The sequence below is a fragment of the Sminthopsis crassicaudata genome, chromosome 4 (assembly GCF_048593235.1).
Source record: "Sminthopsis crassicaudata isolate SCR6 chromosome 4, ASM4859323v1, whole genome shotgun sequence".
Lineage (NCBI taxonomy): Eukaryota > Metazoa > Chordata > Mammalia > Dasyuromorphia > Dasyuridae > Sminthopsis > Sminthopsis crassicaudata.
In genome coordinates this window covers 105,813,781-105,835,301 of record NC_133620.1, presented here as the reverse complement: position 1 = coordinate 105,835,301, position 21,521 = coordinate 105,813,781, and the positions used below count along the sequence as shown (strand labels likewise).

General features: G+C 35.9%; 1 protein-coding gene across 4 annotated transcripts in view; it reads right to left on the bottom strand.

Moving 5' to 3' along the window:
* Positions 1–21,256, bottom strand: part of HHAT (hedgehog acyltransferase) — a 465,338-nt gene extending 444,082 nt beyond the window's left edge. For 2 of the 4 annotated variants that reach the window (XM_074309063.1, XM_074309065.1), the window contains exons 1-2: positions 21,120–21,256; positions 12,270–12,402 (exon numbers count right to left, since the gene is read on the bottom strand). In XM_074309063.1, coding sequence (XP_074165164.1) covers positions 12,270–12,360 — 91 coding nt within the window. In that variant the 5' untranslated portion in view covers positions 12,361–12,402; positions 21,120–21,256. Of the gene's footprint in view, positions 1–12,269; positions 12,403–20,784; positions 20,924–21,119 lie in introns of those variants that run through there. The other 2 variants (XM_074309062.1, XM_074309064.1) reach the window with 1 other exon arrangement.
* Between the last annotated feature and the right edge of the window lie 265 nt (positions 21,257–21,521).

Genomic DNA, 21,521 nt, shown 5'->3' with positions numbered 1-21,521 from the left:
GATGCTACATGGCTGAAAATCAAGGAACAAATACTATGATCTCAGAAAACTCAAACTTGCAAGAGATCCAGTAAACAATGATGACCCATGGTAAGTGTAAATAGGTTACAGAATATGACCCCACATGTAATACAAGGTGTAGGAAATGCACATCCAGAAAAGAAGAATGAAAAATAACTGATAGGATATCTGTTATTCTATATATCACAGCCAAACTCAATAAAAAGCTGTTTATATTCATTCCCTCCATTTCTTCTTCTCTCTTTGTCTTTTTCAGTTCATTTGTAATCTAGCCTTCCAGCCTCATAATTCAACTGAAACTTGTTTCTCCAAAGTTACTAATTCTTTTTTCAATTTGCAAATTCAATGGCTTTTTTCTTAACCTCATTCTTCTTTTCCCCTCTGTAGCATCTGACACTACTGCTCCTGAATTCTTTCCTCTCTGAGTTTTCCTGACACTAGTCTCTTCTGGTTCTCCTCTCCCTCTTCTCATTCTTCTTTGCTGGATCATCATTAATATACTACTTCCCAACTATGGACAAATCCTATGGCTCTGTTCTGGGCCCTCTTTACTCTGTATAAACTTTTTTGAGGACTTCATCAGTTTCCAGGGTTCATTATCACCTATTTTTATAGATATAATCTAAGATTCATTCCCTTGCCTCTCTTCTGAGCTTCAATTCCGTATCACCAATTGCATTTTGGATATTTCCAATTAGGTGTTCTACAGGGCATCTCAAATTCAAAACACTGAAATTCACCCCTCTTTCAAATTTCAAAGAACCACCCTTCTTCTAATCAGCCAGATATGCAATATCAAAATGCTCCTCAATGTCTTACTCTCCTTTATCCTACATATTCAATTAGTTCCCAGATATTTTTGTCTCTGTCTACATAAAGTCTTTCACATTCATCCCTTGCTCTTGCACTCACATGGGTACTGTATTAATTCAGATTCTCATCACCTTTTTCTCTCCTTTTCATCCAGCTCCTACTGGTGACAACATAACCATGTCACTACCTTGTTCAATATATTCTAGTGACTCCATCTTGTGTCTAAGATCGAATTCACACTCCAGTGTAAGACATTTAAGATTTTCCACAACCTAGTTCCAATGCACCTTTTTATCCTTATTAAACATTTTGTTTTTGTAGTTATTATGCAGTTATGTACAACTCATCATTACCCTATTTGGGTTTTCATAGCAAAGATACTATAGTAGTTTGTAATTCCTTCTCTAGTTCATATTACAGACAAGGAAATAAGCAAATAGGGTCAGGTGATTTGCACAAGTTCACTAAGCTAATAAGAGTCTGAGACCAGATTTGAACTCATGAAGACAAGTCTCTGATTCCAGGTCCAGAGCTCTCTCCACTGCACCACCTAATTGCACAAAGGAAAAAAATAGTTAACAAAAACTGACACTATAGTAGAAAGGAAGTAAGAGAACATTTGCTGCCTTCAATAAGTTTAAATCACTGAATAAGATGACAGGAAAAGATAATGACAAATTTTGGAGGAAATGTGGGAAAACAGATATTGTTGGTGGAGTTGTGAACTGATCCAAACATTCTGGAGAGCTATTTGGAACTATACCTATAAGGCTATCAAGTTGTGTATACTCTTCGATACAGCAATGTCTCTACTGTGTTCCTAAGCAAGTGACTTAATCCTGTTTGCTTCAGTTTCTTCATCTGTAAAATTAGCTGGAGAATAAAATGGCAAACCACTCCAGTATCTTTGCAAAGAAAACCCCAGCAGGATCACAAAGAGTCAACCATGACTAAACATGACTGAAGAGCAATCTCTCTGAAATATATCCATCTGTTTGACTTCAGAGAAGTCATTCAACCTCACTGGGCTTTGGTTTCCCCATCTGTAAAGTGAAGGGGCGTATGTGGGGGGGGGGAGGGAAGGTCTCTATGATGTCCTCCAATCCTTAATCTATGAACCTTTGCAAACAATGTGTCATCTGAACAAGAAACAGCAACCAATTTACGTACCACCTGGTAGCCAAGCCCAGCCAGTCCCTTCATTTTTTTTCTACTCAGTCGTACCCTAAGGGTCTATTTCTAGACAAATTATTTTGTTTCATGAGAACAATGGCTTCTGTTTCTTCATAACAATAAAAACCCAACCCATATCAATAATGCAACCTCGGTAACCACCAAGGTCATAAGTTTAAGGCTCTCATGGAAGAATTTAATAATAAATCTGTTCATCTCCCCTATGTTCACCCCTTATTGTCCTCCCCCATGATCTCTACCCCTAACTCCTCTCGGCAATCTCAGCCATCCATTTAAGCTGGTGGAGAAAGGAAAAGGAAAAAAAGATTCAATAGTTTATATGTTAACTGACAATGGGTTAATTGTATCTCTACACAACAACAAAACTTTTGTCACAATATAAATTAAAAGCAATGGAACAAGTATTTATTATGCACCTACTATGTCCCAGGCACTTTTGCTAAGCACTTTGCAAATATTTTCTCATTTGATCCTCACAACAACCTTGGGAGGAAGGTGCTAATTTCCTCATCTTATAGTTGAGTTCACTGAGGCAGGTAGCAGTTAAGTAACTTGCCAAAGTTATAGAACTACTAAGTGTCAGAGGCTGAATTTGAATGTCTTCCCTCCAAGCCCAGCACTCCACCCACTACATTGCCTAGCTGCATTTAAAGACACATGGATTCACTACCTCTTTGATTCTTTTTTATTGGGGAGGTAGCATGATACAATAGGAAAAGCACTGAATTTGGAATCAGAGCATTTGGGTCTAAATGAAGCTTTTCCTCTCCTCCCCTCCCCCCCCACTTAATACCAGCGTGAATCTGGCTTCTCAAGTCACTTCCCTGTGCTAGGATTCAGTTTCCTTATCCATAAAATGAAGGAATCAGACCAGATGCCCTTTAAAGTCCTTCCAACTCATAAGTTATGATATAATAATAAAAAACAATAAAAATAGCTAACATTTATATGGTATTTACTATGTGCCAGAAACTATGCAAAGCACTTTATAACTATTATTTCTCTTGAGCCTCATAACAACCCAGGGAGTTAGGTGCTATCATTTTCTCCATTTTACAGATGAGGAAATGGAGGGAAGCAGAAACAAAGTGACTTGGTCATATAGCCAGTTAGCATCTGAGCCTGGATTTAAACTTCTGTCTTCCTGACTCCAGACCAGGTACTTTATACACTGCACTGCCTAGATGCCTAAGATGCATAGTTTTCTACTCCACCTGGAATCCCCTTCTTTACAACTGAGTCTCAGTATTGCTGGGGTTGTTTGGGCAGAATACATCTATGATTGATACTTTGCATGGACAGAGCTAAGCCTGGGACTTAAAATAGAATGGCATATGCCAAAACAAAAATGTGAGAAGAATTAATGCAGCTGCTATATGGAAGCCAAACAACATTTCTGCCTGATTCTTGAAAACAATTTTTAGTACATGTTCTAGTGTCACATGCATATTATGATTATTTTACAAAAAGTTATATGTGAAATACGAGAAGGAGCTTGATGAGGCAAGGGGTTCTTAATGTGGGGATTGTAAACTTTAAAAAAGAAGAAAGATGTTGATATCTATATTTCAATATAAATGGTTTCCTTTGTAACCCTGCATTTTATTTTATTCATTTACAAACTTTATTGAGAAAGAGGGTTCCCATAAGCTTCACCAGTCTGCCAGAAGGGTCTATCACCCCCAAAAGTTAAGAACTTCAGGTACAGTGGGTAAATGATTGGTCCTATATTCATAAATAGCTAGGTTCAATCCTTAGCTCTTACATATACTAGTTGCATATTCACTAGCAAGTTTTCAACATCCCAGGAATCTTTTAAGAAACTCTATTTATCCAGAAAGAGTTTCCACATAGTGAGCTCTCTTATACTAGTGAAACCAGCATTCTAGACTGAAAATAGTTATACATATGTATGTAGATATAGTTATGCTAGTGTAAAACATGATTAAGTAAAAATAAAATTAGTTTTAAACAAATCATAGAATCAGACATGGAATTATAGGTTTAAAGAACATTAAAGCAGAACTAATCCATTCCCTTCTTCTTACAGTTGAAGAAACTGAGATTCAGAGAAAAATGATTTGTCCATAGAGCCAGTGACTCTATGGTTGAATAAACTAGAGGTGATCAGGCAATGCCTTTATTTGACCATTTAGTAGAAAGAGCCAATGACTCAGTGGACCTTTAAAATGGGAGCAACTCCAACCCTGGCTCTCTGTTTCTTTGGTCTCTCCCTTCAATGACTGAACACTGATCTCAAAATGAAAACATCCAAGATTGAAAGTCACCTAGTGATTCTGAGTTATTTGAAGATCTTGAGTTCATTGCTTAAAGCTAATGGGTGACAGGAAACAAAAGAGCTGCAAAAAGAAGAAAGCCATGCCCTGGCAATGCTAAAAACTGGTTGAAGATTTTACCTTGTGTTCCTTTTATAAGGACTTATGATGAATTCTTCTGTGACTTTTGTTTCAGGAGCTATTTATATTGGTTCTAATAAAACACATTTCACTTAGCCTGAGTGATTTTTCCATACAACAAAGAACATGGAGATTCTTTACTCCATTAGCATAAAATACTCTATATTTTTCTAAGATAAAGGCCTACTTCCAATTTATCCATATATATTTTTTTCATGTCCATAGTTGTTTGCATACTGTTTTCTCAGTAGAAGATAAGCTCTTTGAGGATAGAGATTGTGTTTTTGCTTTTTTTTGGATCTCCAGCATTTAGCACAGTACCTGGCATATAATGAGTTTTTATTAAACCTCTCCAGTGTCACAAGCTTAATAAGTGGCAGAGGAAAGATTTAAAATCAGGTCTTCTGATCCAAAAATCTAGCAACTCTTTCCATGACATCAGCCTATTCTGAGCCACTGAGTCACTTAAAATTCACACACACACACACACACACACACACACACACACACCCCAAATCTGGTTCCAAAGAATAGTTTCTTCCTAGCCAATGTAGAATCTAAGAAATAAGAGTCACAAATAGGCCCAGATTCCGTAAGAATAGCTACAAACTCAAACCAAAGGATTCTCTTTGCCCCTATGTAGTATAGAAGAGACTATTATTTGTGTCAAATCCTTTCTTTCTATAGCAACATGGCAAAAGCAATCACTACCAGAAACTGCAAACATTTCAGGAAAAAAGCAAGAAGTTTCTTCCTCTCCAACCCCAGACACCTTGAAGTCTGGTTCCTTTAGGAACTAATAATAAAATGGCCCTCAAGGTCTCATTAGGAACAGGCCAGACTTCATTCTTCCTGTGCCAGCACTGTCCTTCCCTGTTTTCAGCAAAATCCAGAATTGCAGTTTACATAGCCTTGGGACCTAGGGAAAAGACAAGCAAACAAACACATCTGTTTCCACCTAGTGAGAGGGTAACAAGTTATGGTTCACTTTCATCAAACTGTTTGAGGAACTGATCCTTCCTTTTCATTAGACTGATCAGTTTTCACTTTCATAAAAAGTGTATGGTGAATCAGGACTATGTAAAATGGAAAACTGGGAACAATTGGGGAGTTTGGGCTTTTGGCTTTTTGTTTGTTTGTTTGTTGTTTTGGGCTTTTTTTTTAAATAAATTGAAGAAAAACAAGTTTGCATATGGATCAACCAAACTTTTTCTTTTTAGTTGGGCTAGAGCTCCCTCTAATGGAGAATAATAATCCATAATCATAAAAGAGGTGAAATATATAGGCAAAAGAGTTATGAAATATCATCTCCCCTTTGATTAGAGGTGGTGGGAGGGTTTGATTTTAAAATACATCCTCGGGAAAGGGACCCATATGTGCAAAAATGTTTGTGGCAGCCCCTTTTGTAGTAGCAAGAAACTAGAAACTGAGTGGATGTCCATCAGATGTAAAATGGCTACATAAGTTATGATATATGGATGTTATGGAATATTATTGTTGTAAAAGAAATGATCAGCAGTCTGATTTCAGAGGGGCCTGGAGAGACTTACATGGAATAATGCTGAGTGAAATGAACAGAACCAGGAGAACATTGTACATGGCAACAACAAGACTATATGATGATCCATTCTGATGGACCTGGCACTTCTCAACAATGAGGTGATTCAGTGATCTTGTGAAGAAAGCCATATACATCCAGAAAGAGGACTACGGGAACTGAATGCGGATCACAACATAGTATTTTCACTCTTCTTGTGGCTGCTTGATTAAATTTTATTTTCTCATTTTTTTCCATTTCAATTTGATTTTTCTAACACAGCAAGATAATTGTACAAATATGTATACATATAATGAATTTAACACATATTTTATCATGTTTAACATATATAGGATTACTTGCTGTATAGAGAAGAGGGTGAGTAGAAGAGGGGAAATTGGAACACAAGGTTTTGTAAGGGTTAATGTTGAAAAATTATCCATGCATATATTTTGAAAATTAAAAATCTTTAATTAAAAAAAGACATTCTCTTCTAAGAGAATTGTATGGAGTGTGTGTGTGCGCGTATGTGTGTACATATATAGATATACATATGTATATACATACATTTTAATAAAAGTGAACTGAAATTCATTTTGTTTGGAGAATTTCATGATCCCTTTTCAGAATCAACACCACACCTAAATAGATTGTCTGTCACAGCAACCTTTTTACAATTCCACAAGTGAGAGAAGCAAAGACTGTCAAGTAGGCATCTAAAATTGAGGATCCTTCCAAGTAGATTAATGACCCTTAGCATTTCTCTAATGCCAACCCACTTGAATGAGAACTAGAGTGATATAGAGAGGTAGATCAAGACTAGGTTCAGAGTCAGAAGGATGTAGATTCAAATCCCTTCTGACAGTTACTAGTTATATTACCATAGGAAGGTCATTTCTCTGATCTTTGGTTTCCCTTACATAATAAGATGGGGTTCCTAAATTTTCACCCTAAAATAAGACTTTTAATATGTTATCAAGAAATTATATCAACTAATCAACATCCAAGTACTAATTAAGTGAAGAGACCATGCTCATTTTAAGTAAAATTCTGCAGAAAGTTCCATAATTTTTCTAAATCAGTCTGCCTATCTTCTGGAACAACCAGCTCTACTTTTATTGGCTCCTTGTTTCCCATTTCCTAAATTTTATGCTTTGCTAACTGCTTAAGAATATAGGAAGTAAAGTCATCTCTGTGAAGGAATATTCATTGTAATTCTCTTAAAAAACCTGGAAAGACTTACATAAATTGATGCATAGTGAAATGTACTGTGTACAAAGTAACAATAATACTGTAAGATAATCAGCTATGAATGACTTAGCTATTTTCAGTATTCTAATGATCCTAGACAACTCTGAAGGACTGATGAAGAAAAATGCTATCCATCCTTAGAGAAAGAATTGATTGTGTTTGAATACATACTGAAGCATACTACTTTTTTTTTTTTACTTTATTTCTCTGGTGTTTTTTTTAATTTGGTCTATGTTTTCTTTTACAACATGATTATTATGAAAATGTTTTGCATGACAATACATTTATAACCTAAAGCAAATTGCTAGTGCTCTCAATGGGAGCTGAAGGGAGGAAGGGAGAGAATGTGGAACTCAAGAGTTTTAAAAACAAATGTTTAAAATTGTTTTTACATATAACTGCGGGGAAATAAAACACTAAATAAAAAACTGATTTATGCAGTTGTTTTATTCCTGTCCAATTTTAGAGCAAAGAAGCCATTAAATTCCAGGAGAAACTATGCCATATCAAGACTAAAGATCACCACAACCATATCAGAAGAACAGTGAGCACATTACTAAAGGAAGTATATTTTATGACCACAGACCACATGAAAAACTATTTATATACTTACAAATGAATTCTGATCCTTCATCTTTCATTACCATATGTAATGGCTGTTAATGAGAATTAATTTGTTTTCATCCATGCACTGCATAAACCTTAGCTCTATCTTGCCACTAAGAGATGTAAATGGCTGATTTTGAGGAGAAATGCATTAACTCTTTCAAGGTCCCCATATTATATCTTCCTTTGAAATAAATGGAAGCATAAATACATATGAAAGATTATAATCCTGTCAAAAAGTGGCCATATAGTCAGTCTTAATTTCCATAGGACAAAGGAAAAGAGGGAACACTGGACAGTAGATCATATCACGACCCACAGAAAAAAATTCAGTTTCACTTTGGAGTATAAGAAAGGGATGATTGCTCTGTTCTACTCTAGCTAGAAATTTTCCTTTCATATTCAATTAAACTGAGGAATCATTCCTAGTCCATATCCACATGTCTGGCCCTGGGGAAATATTGAAAAAGGAGAAATGGAAAGTGATTAGCCTGCAACTATACTGAGTGACCAAAGAGAATATCTGCTATAAGGGCTATTATCCTAACGAGGATTTGAGGAGTGTTTTAAGGCTTGCAAATTTTCAAATATTGTCACTTTGTATCCTTACAACCCTAGAAGATAGGTGCTATTATAATCTCCATTTTAAAGAAGAAGGGTTTGAGGCAGTATTTGAACTGAGATCTTCCTGACTCTATAGATACACAGATCTATCCACATTCTCATATATCTATATGTACATGTAGTATATCCCACACACTCTATCACATATATGTGTGTGTGTCTCTCTCTATCCATATATATGTGTGTGTCTCTCTCTCTATATATACACACACACACACACACACACACACACACACACACACACACACACACATCTCTATATATGTATATCCCAAATACTCTAACTGTTCTAACACATCAGAAATGGAACACAGAAATAGAGCTTCCCAGTAAGACCTTGTATTTTCCATATACTCATGAAATTCTCCAAGTCTCAGGTTTCCTGAGCCATAGAATCAAAAGGAAATTCTGAACATGATCTCCATTCTCCTGATTAAATAAGTTTGAGGGGGGCCCAGGTCATTCAGTATCAGCTAGCTAACTGTCAGGTGCATTAAATAAAAAATTAGTTATAGATGACATATTTCTTCTTCATTGTTCAAGAAAAACTACAGCACTAACTTAAAAAGAAATTATAGATTGGGCTATATAAGAGGACTGTATAGCTCTTTATGGACTAGAAAATAAATATATTTTAATTTAGGGACTAAAACAAGCATTTCCATGATATAGTATAATAAAAAAGATGAATTCATTTAAAACTGCAAATTTATTATGTACAACTTTCTATTTCTTTTAAATATATAATACAGTTTATATTTTTTTTCTTTTTTCCCTCCCCTTACCCTAGAAATGACTACCTTTAGACACAAATGTGTGTGTGCATAAATCATTCTATACAGGATATATATGTATATGTGTGTGATTTATACATATATATAATTCTATTTCTTTCTCTGCATGTACTAGCATCTTCCTATGTCCTTTTGAGTTAATTTGGGTATTTATTAAATGTATTTCTAAAACAATTCTGTTCTAGAACAGTGGGAAACATCTTTCCAAAGGAAAGTTAATATTCTAGCAAGAATCAAATGAATTCTGAGCATTAAAATGGACTTTCTGTTTGTAAGACTATGTATTATAAATTTATTATAAAACATTTATTATAAATTTATTTTAAACATTTATTATAAATCATATTGTTCCAAAGCAAATAGGAGACAAGAAGTGGCATCCTGTATATTACTGAGGAAATGCACAATTACCAAAAAAAAAAAAAAAAAAAAAAAGATTGGGCAAGTGCAAGAATTTGTTTCCCTTGACTATGCATAATTGTTGCAAAGGTTTTGCTCTTTTTTCCCCAGACAGGAAGAAGTAAAAAAGTGGGGGGAAAAAACAACAACAACAACAAATAATGGATAATTGAGAAAAAATGGTTGAGGGAACTAGAGTTGTTTTAGCCTGGTGAAGAAAAGAGGTATCAATCTCTTCCATACTATCCTTCATAAAGCACTGGTCCAAACATATCTCCATGCTCAATAAACTCCAGGGGCTTCATATCATCTCCAGGACCAAATACAAAATTCTGTTTGGCATTCAAAGCTCTTTATAACTTAGCCACCTCCCATCATCACTTTGGAAATAGCTGAACATATGTGGATATCAACAGATTATTATTGCAACATCAAAATTGAGGACTATAAAGAATCGAGAGAAACTTCTAAAGATGTATATAAATATATGCAGAGTGAGGTAAGCAAAACAATTTACATAATAATGTAATGGAAAACATCATTGAAAGACGTCAGGACTTTGATCAATGCAGTGAAAAACAATGGCCCACTGGTGAAATATACTTCCCCTTTCAGCAGAAAGGTGGTAGACTAGAATGGAATATTTACTGTCAAACAGGGCAAATGGACTGGTTTATTGTACTTCCTTATTGCAAGGGAGGCCTCTATTTTGAGGAATTTAGGGAGTTATTTGGAAAGAAGAAAAATAGAATGGTGCTAAGGAATAGTAGAGTAGAGGAAACTACTTATTCTGTGGGTGTCTTACATGACTGTAAGAGCATCTCCTGGACAGTAAGTTAAATGTCTAGCTATTTCTGCAAACAAATATGGCATGCAACATTCTAAATCTGCCACTCATATGTCATTTTACCTTAAAATCACTTCTTTCTTTTATCTAATAATAATGGCCACAAATCTACATTGTCAAGCAAGGACACAATACAAAGAACAGCACTAGATATGATCTCACTACTTATCCAATCTGTTCAGTTCAGCTTGGTCTGTATGATAGGAAAGGGCAGGGGAAATACCTCTGTGGAGTACATTCCTATATAAGCAGTTTTCACCTTGAGTAAAGGGAGGAATCTGTCCATTACCTCAAACCAGAAACATTTTCCATCTATTTTCTTAACATATTTTCAGTGTACTGCAGTTACCTCCCTCCTTGCTGTTCATATTGTTAATATTTCAGCGGGGATGGTCTCCTATTCAGATCAACTCTTCTCTTCATGCTAGGTACTGAAAGTCACAATGCTGAACTTACAGGCAAAGGCAAATATTCTACCTTCAAACTTCTAGATTTGAAGTAGCCTCCCTAAGAAATGGAGACAAGAAAAGGAGCAGGAGAAGCAGGGCAGACAGACAAGAGTAAAAGCTACCTTTGAACACTTAGAGAAAGGGGGACTCACTTGTTATGCCAGAAACAAAAATACGGAGCTAAGATAGTATAATGAATAGAGTACTAAACTTGAAATCAGGAAGACTTGAGTTCAAATCTGCCTACAAACCCTAGTTGTGTGATCCTGGGCAAATCACTTACCATCTCAGCCTCAGTTTGTTCATCTATAAAATGGGGATAATAATAGACCTACATTTCTAAGTTGTTGTAAGGATAAAAGTTATATCAAATAAAATATGTTTATTATATACTTATAGAAACAAAACACTAACATTACAAGACAGCAAATCATGGACTCATAAAAAGAACATGCACAGACCATACTTTAAGAATAAATAGGTTAAGTGTTGGAAATTTGGATGAACTCTTTACTTACTAACTGGATAAATATCTATTAAATGTCTACTAGGTGTAAAAATATTTGCAGACTCTACAGATATAAAATTATATAAGATATGGTTGCTTTCAAGAAATTTACAACCTAGTTAGAAAGGGAAGACATGAGCAATTCTAATGCAAAATTGGAAGTCCAGGATGCACATAGAGAGGTATGGAAAAAACTAGCGAGATAGTAGAAGGGAGAGATCATTTCTGCCTTGGGATATGAGAGAACACTTCATGGAATAAGCAAAAACTTCAAGGTTACTAGAGGTACTGCAATAAAACTTCTTTCATTCAAAATGCTACCAAGGATAATGGCAGAAATGCATACATAAATGTGTGTGTTATATATAAATGGGTATACTGCATATTGCATATATACCATATTGGCTGCTAGGTGGCACAGTAAATAGAGCAGTAGGTCTGGAGTCAAAAAGACTCATCTTCCTGACCTCAAATTTAGCCTTAGAGACTTCCTAACTTGTGTGATCCTGAGCAAATCACCTTATTCTATTGGTCTCAGTTTCTTCATCTATAAAATGAGCCAGAGAAAAAGATGGCAAATTCCTCCAATATCTTTGTCAAGAAAACCCCAAATGGAGTCACAAAGATTTGAACATGACTGAAATGACTGAAGAACAATAACACAATATATATATACACACATATATATAAAATGTTTGTGTATACATGTGTATGTATGTTCTACATATATATTTCTATAAATGTGAGGCACCAACTTCTGACATTCTGTATTCCTCCTTCAAGGAAAGCAAGAAAGCATAAAGTCTTACCTCTAGAGACTTTGTAGACTTCATAGAAAGAATAAAAGTGGAAGCCCAGAGAAACAAACAGATAGAGAAATAATTCCCATTTGGGCAGCATTGCTACTTATTGCAGGATAATGGAGAAATCCATAAGATGTTCCTAAAATAGAAAAACAAGTGGGGAGAGAAGATTTTATAAGACATAATGCAGTTATTGTCAATCAGATCACATTTATTGAATAACAATATACAACAATGTGAGAGTGATATAGTGAATTATTTAATCAAAAGAAATCAAACAAGTCTCCAGATAATCCAAAAACATTATATAAATTAAGCCAAAAGTTTAAATCCCCTTATTCATCATCAAATCTCTGGATTAAAGAGTTATCTGATTCAGAAGTAGAGGCAGAGAAACATCTTGATTTTGCAATAGGGGCAGGTAGGTAAGTCAAAATTTAGGACCTTATGTGCTTGATTTCCCATGAAATTCAAATTTAGATTATCAAAAGACTTATTTCTTAGCACTTAAAAACAAGGGGATCACAATTAACTGGCATGCATGAATATTCAGAATATCTACATTTCAACAAGGCATTTTTGATTGATTCTCTCATTTACTTTTATAATCAAGATAAACAAATATGACCTGGATGATGATAAATTGTAATATATAAATATGTATTTATATATAATATAGTTATGTCCAAATATACATACATTATATAAATTATAAATTATAAAAATAAATTTATAAATAATAATAAATTAATGGGTTTGGATCTCATTAGCTGACAGAATGCTGAGTGAACTCATTCAAGCTACAATGTGAATGAATGTTAATTCCCTTACTACCCACACAAGTTGCAGATACCAATCTGTGCACAGCAAACTTCCATTTTATATTTGTATTTGCACTAAAAATATATTTTATGTAACAGAATCATTAATAAATTATTGTTATTATTATTATATTTCATTAAATTTGGAGAGATAACTGTTTAAGGAGACCTAGAGCTCTGTCCTTGGTCCTGCTCTGTTCACAGTTTTATTAGTAGATTGGCTAAGTGGTAGGGATAAAGCAATCTTATTAAACTCATCCATAACAATGATAAACCCTTCCCATCTCCACAGATCTTTGTATTTTTTAGAAAAGGACGCTTACAAACTCAAATCCTTACCTCACTGAATCCAATCCATAGGTTTGATCTGAGAAAACCTGATTCAGTCTCTCAAGGTTTATTCTGCTGGCTAGGAGTGCTGAAGCAATCTGAGTTTGCATTTTTATCAAGTCACTATTAAAAATGTATCAAGATGCCTCCCTCACTGTATTCTCATTCTGACTATTTTCCTATTGCTTTATCCTTTTTCACAACAACCTCCAATTCTTCACATTTCTAATTTAAAATTTTTAATTTGTCATCACCTGAAAGTTCAGAAGCATTTTTTTTTTACCTTTTGTATAGTTTATGAACTTGAAACTGCATACTAATGGAAAGACTTATAGGAATCAATAGTAAGCAGAACCAGAACCAGAAAAGCAGTATACACAATGAATACAATGATGTAAATGCTGGGGGAGGGGGAGACAACAAAACAAAAATAAAGAAAAAAACCTATGTGATTTTAATGACTAAACTTGTTTGTGAAAGAAAGATAAGAAAATATACTTCTTTCTTTTTATGCACATGTAGGAATTTTTGTATTTCTGCTACTTCAACATACTATCTCACTATAGATGTCTTCATTGCTTTTGCTAAACTGTTTTTTTCTTTCTTCTCTCTCCCCTTTGTCCTATCTGACTATTGATGTATTCATTATTTTTACTAACCTGTTTTTTCTTTCTTTTTTCCTTTTTTTTACTATGTTCTATCTGACTATTGATGTATTCATTACTTTTGCTAAACTGTTTTTCTTTTTTTCTAAACCATGTCCTTTCTATTTATTTTTAGTTTTATTGATAATTTTTGTTTTTATATCATCTCTACAGACTATGCCATTCCCTGAAAGGTTTCATAACAAAGCAAAACAATTCAGCAAAACTAGTAACACAGTGACCTCTTCTGAAAGTATATTGCAGTAATCCCCATCTATAGCCCAGTTTTTAAAACTCTGATTCACAACTCCATATCGAGTCTTATAATTGAATGTGGGGGTTGTGAAACTATGATTTATTATCAGTAAATATTTAACTGCATACCTGTTTTATATACTTATATAACCAGAGTCATATAAAAATTTTTCAAGCAAAAGAAATCACAAATGGAAAGTTTATGAAACCCTGATCTATAGCTTCCACCTCACTTCTTTTATTTTTTAAATTTTTTAATAAATAGAAATCTCTTTTTCTCCCCCCAACTTCCTACTCCATTGGAAATATGGGGGAAAAACTCCTTGAAACAATAGGATATAAAGCAAAACAAATTTCCCAAAATAAAGACGTTTCATTCTGCCTGCTAAATCTATTGCTTCTCTATCAGGAAGTGGATAATGTTTCATTTCTTTTTATCTAGGGATGGCTCACTAGAAAGGGGATGGATATGTTCAGAAATGAAGGTGATAGTAACAAAAGACAGAAATAAAATTAAAAATATTTTTAAAAGAGAAAGAAATTTAGAGAGAAATTTTGAGTTCAGTATTATAATTTACTCAGAGTTATTTTCCAAAGATCATAGATTTAGAACTGAAAAGGTGTTTAAACCACATAGATCAATGTCTTCAAATCAGAAGAAATTCTCTAAGTCCTAGAGAAGGGAAGGAGAGGTAAAGAGACCAATAGGGAGGGAGGAAGAAAGAGAAAGGATGAGGGGGAGAGCGAGAGACAGAGAAAGAAAGAAGAAAAATGAGGGGGAAAGAAAGAAGAGAAAAGAAAAGAAAAACTAAATCAAGTAATTTTATCCTTCCTCAGGAAGTTCCCTTGTAATTATAATTTCATAATATGATATGAGGAGTGTTAGTTCTGGATCAATACATCACTAGAAGACTGCAGAATGAATACTCTGGTATATAAGCTTACAACCATAGCTGTCAAATAACTGAGTATTTAGCCTATAGAGTACTCTACACAGCAGGCCATAACAACTTACATTAGCATTTGCCTTATGCTACCCAAAGGAAATCCATATACATTGTCTCTTGTGATTAAGAGTAAGATTGGTATCACATCTATTCCTTCTTGATGTCTAATGTCAGCCGCATTTGAGGATGAGAAAACTGAGACACAGATAGAGTGAGAAGTAGCATGTTCAATAGCACACAACTAATCAATAACAGAGACAAGACCAGAATCCAGGCTCTAAAGGCTCCTTAATTTAGCGGTCTTTCCACTGAACTATGTGGAGTCTATCAAGAGCACGAGAACACTCCCAATTTCTATTACAGAAATTGCATCTCTCTTTACTATAGCAAAGAATTAGAAGGTATTTAATAAATGCTTATTGATTAACTGATTCACTCAATTTATATCAACATTCTAAAAAGTATATAACTAATGTCTATAAGATCCTACTCAATTATCATTTCTGAGGCTTTTTATTTTCATTCCTAAATTTTAAATTTTAGTTTTAAGTTCTTCTGGTCCCATCAAGTACAGGGAATCTCAAAAGTTTAAGTTATGCATGCCCTCCATATAACTAAAGTATTTAAGGTGGAGAGTGTTAAATTCTTCTGCAATTTGAAAAACCTTCATTTCCACCCTAAAAACACATATATTCTCTGTTCTTTAAAGTAAAATTTTCCTAAAGCAGGTTTCCTAAAAACAAAATAACCTAAACCATATACCTACCATTTGCTGGTTTCAACTTTTTTTTTTTTTTTGGAAAAAAAAAATTGTCAACATTCCAATGTAATTGGACTGATTAAATAGGAAAGCCAAGGTGCTATATAAATTTAATGTTTAAAAAAATCACAGAGTTTAGGAGTGCCCTACTAGAAGAAAATTAATTTTAAAATCAATTTAATCATACAGGCAAAAATAATAATAATCAAAACCACACACCAAGACCTCTATAGTTAGAAGTATTTAATGAATAAGCAAGATAGAGGTCTAGTTACATCTACTATCTAGCTGCAACTAAAAAGAAATGTCAGCATTTAAATGGAGATAAGAACCAAGAGAAAGCATTAAGTGTTCTCAATTTAGGAAGATATTAAGAATTGAAGACCATAACAAAGCAATAAAGGTAAAATCCCTCAGATTAAAATTGCAGGAATGATAACACTGTAAGATGTTTCCAAAGAAAATGAGGACATGGAACCAATATCCCAACAGAGACTGCATGGTTGGGTACCATTTCAGGTTAAAACCTTTTGACAAGCAGTATAGAGACCTGATTCTCTGAATAAACATAGGGACATAAAAGATTCATGTAAAGTTATCCTGTCCTCCAAAAGAAAAGGGTCTAAGTTTCAAAAGATGAAGGTGCCATCACATATGTTAGAGATTTTCCAATTTCCCAGCTTCATCATATTTTTGTTTCCCTATCATACTTGTCTTTGGGAGGAGGAAATATAAACCCCCTCCGATGATACAGGAAAACCTTGTTTTTCAGAATTATATTCGTGGATATATAGGAAAAATCATCCTGATGAAGTCTAGATTAGAAAATTGTAGATAATGGTATGATTGATAAAAGAACTGGGTTCAAATGCAGTCTCTAGACTTCAATAAATATTAGTTGTGTGGCCCTGGAAACTTCAACTGTTTGCTTAACAATAGCCACAAGCAACCTGAACTTGGTTAAAATGTAACTGGGGAATGTTTGACGACATAAAAAAATACAATACAAATAATGTTATTTTGAGGCTTTCTAAGCCAATATGCAACTGAATGTCTATTTATACTGTTCTAAAGTATGAAGCAATTACAATCAGTTCTTACACTACTGATAGAATATTCCCTCTAATAGAATCACAGATCTTTTGAAGTATTATTGTAGAGAGCCGACTTCCCTTCCTGCAGAGAGCAGCCTCAAGTCTGGTCCAGAAACAACTCCCTTTTTCCTCCAGAGCTGCCCTCTTTATCCTCCCAGAGAATGGGCCTGGGATAATGCAAGGGCTTCTGGGAAGAATTATTTCAACCAATGAACTTGCTCCTCCTAAGCATGCAAACTCTTCCCCAGGAAAGGCCAGAACTAGAGAATTGTCAAGTACCGACTTAGCTCTTAGTAAGAACCTAATATCTCATTATCTCATTAGCACTTAGTAAGAACCTAACATATTATGATTATTATTGTTTTATAAAGTACTTTATAATTCTCACAGCACTTTCCTCAGTGTGACCCAGGGAGATAGATAAAGCAACATCACATACCCATTTTGCAGATGAAGTAAATGAATGTCAGAAATTAAATGATATATTCAAATGACCATACTTTTCCTACTACACAACACCCTCCCTATTCAAGCACAATAAAATTATTGCAATTCACATTTTGTTTTGTTTTGTTATTGAGTCATGTCTGACTCTTCATGACCCCATCTTGGCAAAGATAATGGAGTAGTTTGCCATTTCCTTCTCTAGTTCATTTTACATATGAGAAAATAAGGTAAATAGGATTAAGTGACTTGCCCAAGATCACACAGCTAATAAATGTTTGAGGCAAGATTTGAACTCAGGAAGAAGAATCTTCCTGATTTCAGGCCCAGCACTCTACCAACTTTATATAAAAGGTACCAAATGTAGACTAATTAATTTGTCATTAGATCCAATAATTGAAGCCAAACTGAATGAATCTTTAATTTACCAAGTTTGACAATAGATTCTGGTGACCTTGAATTCTTCTCACAACACAACTATTTAACACAATTTTGAAGTACTTGTGACAAAAAAAATATTAGTCACCTGAAAAGATAGAACTAATGAATTCTGAGTGCAGGTGGAAGCATATGAAGAAAAAAAACAACCTTATTTTTCTTGGAGTATTTTTTAAATCTGTTTTCTTTCATAAAATAATATGGTAATATGTTTTATATGACTATATATGTATATTGTATATCAAATTGAGAGTGGGAAGCGATTAAAGTAGAGAATTTGGAACTCAAATTTTAAAAAATAAATTTAAACAATTACTTTCATCTGTATTTTGAAAAATATTAAAATATAAGTAAAATAACAAAATTCACATAGGAAAGTTTTTTAACTACATAGTATCTTAATTATGACAGATTTATGGCATTTGAATTTTTTTTAATTGTATAGTACTAAATTGCATTTTTGTCAACAAAATACAACTCAGTGAGTTGACTCTAGTTAAGCGCACCTATCACTCAATACAGATTAAATTAATGTGATGCTGCTGGGCCCCATTTTCATGGAAAACAGGATAACTTTACATAAATCCTGTCTCTGTCTATTCTGAGATTGAAGCATATATGCTGCTCTTTCATCAGATTGGGCCTTGGAATACTCTTTACTGGTTGTGCTTCAAAGCATCATCTTGCTCCTGGAAAATGGAGCAGTTTCCTCAAAAAAAAAAAAAAAAAAAAAAAAGTATCCTAGTGACATCATCTCCTCCCTGAGAGGAATGCACTCCCTCCTCATCTCACCTGTGGGAATTTCAAGTTGTTTTCAAGGCCAAGCTCAAGCCCCAGCTCCTTCAAAACTATTTCTGATTGCTTCAGCTGTTAGAGTAGTCGATGCCCACAAATTACTTTGTATTTACTTATCTGTGTTGTTTTTCCCAAAATAGAATATAACAAAACTCCCTATAGCCTGTAATGGTTTCATTTTTATATCCCCAGTGCAACAATGTTTCAGACACATAGTAAGCACTTCATACAAAATTCCTAATGAATGAAATTGAATTGGTTCTGTCAACAAACTGAAGTTTAAGTTGCAAAGTGAACAAACTCTGAGAGGAAAAATCCTCTAATGGGTGAGTGAAGATAATGTAAAAACCATAGACATCTTAGACAAGGTCTACCCCAGTGGATGGAATGCCTGGAGTTATTTTCCTGAGTTCAAATACAGCCTCAAACACTTATTAGCTATATTGTCTCTGGGCAAATCACTTCACTCTGTTTGCACAGTTTCCTCATCTGTAAAATGAACTGGAAGAGAAAATGACAAGTTACTCCAATATCTTTGCCCAGAAAACCCCAAATGGGGTCAAGAAAAGTCAGAGAGGACTGAAACGACTCATTTTTTTCTTCTCACACCCTGTCAATATTCAATATTCAACGTTTCTCTTAGCTGTTCAGAGATAGGATGAGTAACTCCAGGAGGCTGTGATCTTTAAGTGGGGTGGATGATCATTTAGCAGAGAGGTAGAGGACTAGAGGGCCTCTGTGCTCCCCCACTACCTCAAATTGTTAACCTCTTTACGGGATTTTCCCCCCTAACATAATTAATGGGGAATAAAAACTCCCCACTCAGGGCCTGTCCAGTGAACTTGTTTTCCAAACTAAATCTCCCCCATTGACCCAATTTCAGTCTCTAAAATCCAAACAAACGAGAGGATAGAAAAGAAGTGACAAGAGAAAAAAACAGGAGGATAAGGGTGAAAAATAAAACAAGAAAAGATATCGGTCAAAGCGAGTGAATCTCTACTCTGTGCAAGAAAAAAACCAGAGAAGAAAGAAAGAAAAGACCCAGATTTATTTATTTTTTTTTGTCGTTGTTATTGTTAGTTTAAACATCTCCGCCACAGATCTGAAAAGAATCTTAGAAATCATCTGTTCCAATCCTTTTATTTTTCAGACTTGGAAACTGAGGAATTAAGTGATTTGTCCAAGCACTGGAGGAAGGATTTGAACCCAACTTTAGATTCCAGAACCAGCGCTTTTTCCCCATTAACATGGTGTCTGTAAATGGATTTTAACCAAACTTGCAGGGAAAAAAAAAAAAAAAATCAGTCACTTTCCGCAATATAAACCTAGTTAGGCTTAGCAAAGATTGGATACAGTGGATCCCAGAAAAAAATAAATGGAGTTTTCCTTTCTGGGCTCTCTTTGAAGTTGTGGCCTGGAGCGAGCATTCACTAAGGAGCAGAAGGAAACTAGAGGCGGGAAAAGGCTAGGAGAAGGCTGTCCTGAATTCCTGGGAAGAGTCGGGGAAGACGAGTAATTCACAAAGTCCCCAAAGCGGAGACAAGAAGTTGGGAAAATAAAGAGGAGAAAGCTGGGGAGAGGCGTGGGCAAGCGCGCGCCGGGGCGAGAACGCGCCGGCAGGGGCCTGCTGGGAATGCCCCCCACCCACTAACTTTCGCGGCATTCATTCCCGAGCTCCAGAGCGTACGCTGGTGGCAGGGCCCGTCCCACTCCCGTGTAGCCTGGCCCCTACTTTTCTTCTTTCTTGCGCAGGTTCCCACCCACCAACTACTCCCGGGGCTTGGGAGGGACCCAGACGCGGGGCTTCTGGAAAGATGCTCCCCGCGTCCTCGGCTCTTTCTTCCCCCAGCCCTCGGAAACGTGCGAAGATGTAAGGCTAGGAACCGGAGGTTAGCTCATGGAGGTCTTTATGCAACAAAGTAAAACGAAGCAATTTTTAAAAACGGCAAAACCAAAACACCTTAAGGAGTCCCTATGGTCACCAGCTACCAACCTCCGGGCTGTCCCGGGCGGCGGCAGAGACGTGCACAACCACCCTCTCTTTCTTTCTGCACTTCCGAGTTCAGGCGGCGGCCGAGTCGGCTTGCAACTCACCGGGCCCTCCCTCCCCCGCTGCCCTTTGGCAGCGCGCCGCCAACCCCTGGCCCGAGAGCTCCGAGCGCGCCCCCGCCCGTCCCCCGGCATAACTGCGCACGGAGGGTGCGCCGCCGCACTGGGAGAGGGGAGGGGAATGAATGGGGAGCTGGAGGAGGGGGTTCGGCTGCGTCTGGAGCGCGCGCCGTCTTGCCGAGACTTAGGGGTTAGTGATGAGTGGGGAGGGGCACACACCTGGGGTAGGAGGTGGTGCGGGAGACCTGGGAACCAGAGATTCAAAGGAGAGACCCCAGTTCCTTCCGAATTCCACCTAGCGGAGGAAATTCCACGCATCCTCTGCCTGCCAGTCAACGATGTAGGCAAGCTGGCCAATGAGTTGTGTAGTTTGCACCGCCTGCTTTCAAACTCGCCTAGCCACGTCCCCGGCTTTCTCCCACCTCCATCTCTATAGAGACCGAGTCACTTGTCTCAGGGCTGCCCTTTGGATGTGGCTGTGGTTTAAAAGAAAGGAAGTTAGCCGGGCACCCTAGAAATTCTTTATTCATGCGTACCTGACCAGGCACGTGTCATTTAGATGGAAGTCTTTCTTTTTCTTCCTTCCTTCCTTCCTCCTTTCTTTCTTTCTTTCTTTTTTCT